Raw genomic sequence first — 6,000 nt, 5'->3', positions numbered from 1 at the left:
AATTGTTATTATTATTGGGTTTTAAGGTTATTTTTTATGTTTTTATATTTTTTTATGTTAGTTTCATGTATCTTTACTTTCTATCGAATGAATTTATCATGTGTTAATATGCTTTATATATATATATACATATATATATATATTAGTATTGGTTATATACACACACAAGATAAAAGTTATTTTTTTTTTCAACTTTCACATTTTTAGCAATTAATTTAAGAATAGAAAAAACAAATCAATCATGTTGTTGAAAATAGATGGAAAGAAAAAACAAGAATAAAAATGAATTGTTCTCAAATGTCACATCTTTAAGTTCTTTTTTTATTATTTTTTATTGTTTAAATTATTTTATTATTTTAAGAGTATAAATCTTAATATTTTATTCTTTTTATAAAAAATGAGACAATATTTGATAAATTGATCCAAAAATTAATTTCAAATCAAATTAACCACCCAATTAAATATTTATCCTTAATTACTTTGTAAGAGAATCTCATTAGCTGAATTGAAATCTCATTTTCAAGATTCTAATTACAAATTTAATTGCAATCAAGGACTTGCTATTACTAATTAATGAGATTTTCTTGGTATATATATATAGGCATTCAAATGGAAGTTGTTACCTCTCTTAGGTCTCCATATGGCTACAAGACAAAGATGCTTAATGACTTACCTTTTAAACAAAAGTTGAAACTTTATCTCAAACAAACTAATTTTGACAGCAAATTATTTCACCAACTCCCTTTTTTTTTTTTATATATAATTAAGAACAAATGATATCTCTCTCTACTAAAAGTTAGAAATATTTCTAAATTTGCAATATTATAATCAATGATATTTCTTTTATGGGATATGTTAAATTCTTCAAATAGAATAAAAGTCATTCATACAACTAAAAATAGACACCTCATTTTAATTGACAGAAATATTTTAATAGTTTAGTAGCATAGTAAGGTTTGATTTATTACAACCTTGAGGTTTAGTTCAGTTTTATCGTCTATATTGTTTTCAGAGTTTGATTTTTGAGATTATATTCAAAAACATATATATATTTTTTTACTTTTATTAATTTTTTTTAGTTTCAACATAGTCTTGCAGTCATAACAATAAAAAAGAGATTAGATACTCTCAGTAAATCGAATAATGACAATTTGTGCGAATAATATTATAAAAAAAAGTTAATTATAATAATAATAATAAAGAGTAACGATTTTTTTAGTATTGAGAAAGCAGATTCGAATTTAGATTTTTTGTTAGATTATATATACACTCATCAGGCTATGCCTTATTGTGTATAAAAAATAACATTTTTTTTAGTGTAAATTACCGGTATCTAGATCTATTACCATGGATCACCTCCGACTCGGGATTTAGTCATAATTAAAACTCTTCGCCGGTCCCTGCAAGTACATTTAGTGGCGATCGAATCAGAGGATTATTCCCATGTGCCCAGCCTGCGTTGCCAACTTGCATTAAAAAAGCTACTTTTTTTTAATAAAATGTTAATTATTTTCTTGATTGATAATACTAGCACTATTTATTAAATAAAAAATAATATTAGTTTTGTTGGAATGAGAATAAAAAAAAAAGAGAGAAAAGTGAATTAATAATTAATTAAAATTAGTGGGCAATTAGTAGCTATATACACCAAGTAGGTAGTCTAAAGATCAGTAATTATACATGTATATATGCTATCTTTGTAATAAATGTAATAAAGGGTGACTTTTCATCCATAACCCTAAAACCAAACCAAATCCAAATCGTCTTTCCTTCTCTCTGATGCTTAATTAATGGCTTCTTACTTCTTCTGCTCTTCATAAAACCTTAACTTATGATTTTGCAGTTTGGTTAATTTATAGGTGAAAAGAGTGATGGAAAATGGTAGAGAGAATAGTATTAGCAGCAGCGATAGCGGTAAGAGTTGCCATAGAGGTCACTGGAGACCAGCTGAGGATGACAAACTCCGGCAACTTGTCGATCAATTTGGTCCTCAGAACTGGAATTTCATTGCAGAGCATCTACAAGGAAGATCAGGTAATTTATTAACTAATTAGTTAATTAATAATTAGTAATCAAATATTGCTCATGTTTTAAGAAATGGGTATTTCGTTTCTTTTCTCTTTTCTTCATTTGTAGGGAAAAGCTGCAGATTAAGATGGTACAACCAACTTGATCCTAACATCAACAAAAAGCCTTTTACAGAAGAAGAAGAGGAAAAGCTTCTCAAAGCTCATCAGATTCAAGGAAATAGATGGGCTTCTATTGCTAGACTATTTCCTGGAAGAACAGATAACGCTGTGAAGAATCATTTCCATGTTGTTATGGCAAGAAGAAAGCGTCAAAGCTTGTCTTTAGTTTATGGTAAGAGAAGTCTTCAATTTCGTTCAACTGAGTCTACCAAGAATAGTAATTTTGAGAAGTTCTTTAACCCTCAAATTCCTGGCAATGATTTTCACTCTAAATTAGGGTTTCAAAGCAAAAGTAACAGTAAATTACTTATTCCCTCAACTTCATCACCATCTTGGACTATTAGTGCTTCAACTATCACAAATGACTCAGTTATGAGTTTCGATTTCTTCGATGGAAAAAGAATGGATTATAAAAATTCATCAAGTTCTTCTTATACTCAAGAAGGTTCAAATGGCTTTAACGAATCCATCAATTGTCACCACCAAAGAAGATTTGGATCTTATGAGATCTCTAATTCTAAAACGGTTCTTGTCCCTAGTAATATTCCTTTATCATTACTAAGTTATGGAAGCAAAATCAAACCCCAGTTAGTGAGTGACTCAGATACATTGCGAAAATCGCCAATGACCTCTGAACAAGAAGAGCAAAGAGATGAATCAATCAAGCGAAAAGATGTTCCCTTTATAGATTTTCTTGGAGTGGGAATCTCTTAAATTATGGAAAATGCTTCATTAATTAGTTCAGCTTCAATATGTTTATCTATGTATTACAATATATATATAAATATATATAAAGAGAGAGAGAGAGAGAGAGAGAGAGAGTCTCCAGGTTTCATCTTCTTATTTTGCTTTTAGATATATACATTTTGTTTCACCATATCATTTAGAAGTTTGGTTATTGGCCTTCTTTTACTTCCTTCTAGATATTGTAATTTGAACTCAAACCCTAATTAAAAGAGGTGATTTGATTATGATATATATTGCTGAGGAAGGTAATTCAATTAAAGTTCTATTTTTTTTTTTTTTTTCTACACTTAATTTGTTGCTTTGATGTCAGTTGCCTAATTACATTGATAAAGATGTTAAAGGTGATTCCAATGTTGAAGTTATTTAGTCTTTGTATTTGTTAGTTGAAATGTGTTAGTCTCAATTATGTGATATGTGAGAATTATAGTCTTTGTATTACTATAAATGCAGATTTGAGCTTGCTGGCAACAGCTAATATATATAATGCTCTAACTCATATACACATGCACATATATAGTATGTTTTTGGAGAAGAACTTAATTGCATTCTATCATATTATTGCTTATAAGGGGACATTTGGTTTTGTTATTTATTTAATTATGCTATGGATTATTCTATCATTATTAATTTGTTTACAACTTTTTCTATATTTTTCTTTTTCCATTTATTATCTTTTGTGTTGACTCTTACTCTTCAGCTGTCAAAATTTTACTGTTAAAGGATTTTTATTTTTATTTTCTAACATTGTATTATAAGTAAATGGCTTGGGAGATTGATTAGTTATTCAAAAATCAACCCATGATTTCACTTAACTACAATCATTCGGATAATATTTACTTATAGGCTTAATTATGAATTTAGTGTCGAAAAAATAATTTTTGTTGGAATTGGTATAAACGTATTGGAATTTTTGTTGGAATTCGGTGTCTTGTTGACATGAAAATGAATGTTAATTGTCAAACCTAATTAGGGATTGTTAGTTGATTAAAAGTTAGAAATTACTAAATTACGTTTCTATTTAAAACGCTATTGTATTATACATCGAAGGTGTCGTTCAACTATGGAGAATTAAGGTTCGAGATAACAAAAATTGAAAGAAGGGATAGATAAATTTGTTATTGTTCGTTGGAGATGGAAAATGTGTTGTGCAGATGCGGGAAATGTTGCATAATTCATGCTTCGTGGACTGATTGAAACCCTGCATACATTCGGGTAATAGTTAATTGTCACTTAATAAAAAATGATTATTTATTATTACTCTTTTGTTTTTTTTCAATGAAAGACACTCATATACCTCTATTTATATATTCAATTATCATTAATAAATTTGTTGGATATATATATATATATATATATATATATATATATATATATACGGTATAACTTATACAAATAAATTTGTACTGATGTCTGTAGCAGATGATTGTTTATTCCTCTAAAATTGGAGCTTTAGTTCTGGTTTTTGGTTCTTTTAGCCATTGTGTACGCTATTGTTAGAATAATGTCCCAATTTCAATATGATACTGCCCTTTTTTTATTTTGGTAAATTGAAAATTATTAGGTGGATCAACGGTCAAATTTTAAATAATTGACCTCTTGCATTACGAAGTGATATTGCAACTTTCAAGCTTTGAGAATTCTATATATGAGATAATTGAATTGTTATATCAATTGTACATTATTTACGGTTAAGATTAAATAGTTCAACCATACAAGACCAAATTTATTGGGTTTTGCTATTTGCCCAAACAAATTATAATAAGGGTAAAGTATAAGTGAATCTCTAAATTATTATTATTAAATTAATACTTAAGTTGAGAAATAATTATGATATCCTTAACTTATATTTTATCTCACTATTAGATTATTCCGTCCAAAAAATGAGTTCTTTCTGTCTAAAAAATGACCATATTTTATCTAAAAAGTGTGTCTAATTAATGTTAAAGAGCTCATTTTTTAGATAGAATGACGACCTCACAATGGACTAAAGCATAAATCAGGTACGTTATAATTATTTCTTACATGTAAAGAGACTAAAGTATTAATTCGAACATAATTTAAAGACTCAGTTATATTTTACCCTTATAATAAATAAGTTTAATTTCTATTAAAGTATCATTAATATCCCTTATGAATTATTCTTACAACTATTTTTATTTCTGCTAGTCTTTTCATCATGTATATTGCACGTTAATTTCGCTCGTTATTGTATGCTTTTTACGTCATTACTTGCTTTTACTTGTTATTTATACTCATTTTTATTTTTAATATTAAATATTGATTATAATTTTTGTCTTATATTATTTACATTTTTATAATGTTAAAATAAAATTTGCTATAAGATTAATGTGAGTATAACAGTTAATTAATAAATCAACGATGTGTGTATACACATATTTATACACATTTTAGTTTAATTTATACGTTATTTATCTAAAATTCAATCTAACTCTATACGTACAATTCTATAATAACATCTAATAAATACGTTTCAATATATATAGATATATAAATATAACAATATAATATTACAAATATTTTTAAAATAAAAATTTTTAATAGTTTGTTATCCCACGCACACATGTTTATTTTTTTAAAAATAACTTTTAAAAAGTAATAATTCAAAAATTTTAAAAGACATTGTGTGTATTCTATTTGAAAATTTATCTTTTTAAAAATATATTCAATCAAATTATACAAACACAAAGAAAAAAATTATAAAATATAATTCTCCTAAATAAAATATTTTAACTTATAATAAAAATGTAATCAAGTTTTTAAAAATAAATTTAAAAATAAAATATAAAAATTTTCAAATGTCTTATTATCATATATATTTATTAAAAAATAAATTGAAAAAAAAATAAAACTTAAAATTCTGAAATGTTTAATTATCTCTATGTATCGATTATTTTATCCAATCAACTAATAAAATATAATTTTCTAATTGGGTATGACTAAAGGTGATTTTAGAATATTCAAATTTTAATAAAGGCGCCATCAAAAATCCCTTTATCTCTCTACCTATTCCCACATTTATATATAACTAATTTTCTTTATGACA

General features: G+C 25.9%; 1 protein-coding gene across 1 annotated transcript; it reads left to right on the top strand.

Moving 5' to 3' along the window:
- The first annotated feature begins 1,735 nt into the window (after positions 1 to 1,735).
- Positions 1,736 to 3,160, top strand: MYB69 (myb domain protein 69). The gene is made up of 2 exons (XM_012211178.4): positions 1,736 to 2,034; positions 2,137 to 3,160. Exons 1-2 carry the CDS (start codon positions 1,872 to 1,874, stop codon positions 2,901 to 2,903), a joined length of 930 nt encoding a protein of 309 aa, XP_012066568.1. The 5' UTR covers positions 1,736 to 1,871; the 3' UTR covers positions 2,904 to 3,160.
- Positions 3,161 to 6,000: the final 2,840 nt, after the last annotated feature.

Source organism: Jatropha curcas, chromosome 3, assembly GCF_041381405.1.
Source record: "Jatropha curcas cultivar XTBG-Jc1 chromosome 3, XTBG_Jcur_1.0, whole genome shotgun sequence".
NCBI classification, from domain to species: Eukaryota; Viridiplantae; Streptophyta; class Magnoliopsida; order Malpighiales; family Euphorbiaceae; genus Jatropha; species Jatropha curcas.
This window is presented reverse-complemented; position numbering and strand designations above follow the sequence as displayed.

What these genes read in the sequence shown, in the direction of transcription:
- MYB69 (XM_012211178.4), top strand. Translation starts at nt 1,872, where the DNA reads ATGGAAAATGGTAGAGAGAATAGTATTAGCAGCAGCGATAGCGGTAAG. An exon ending in GCATCTACAAGGAAGATCAG is followed by an intron (nt 2,035 to 2,136) that starts GTAATTTATTAA and finishes CTTCATTTGTAG; the next exon opens with GGAAAAGCTGCAGATTAAGA.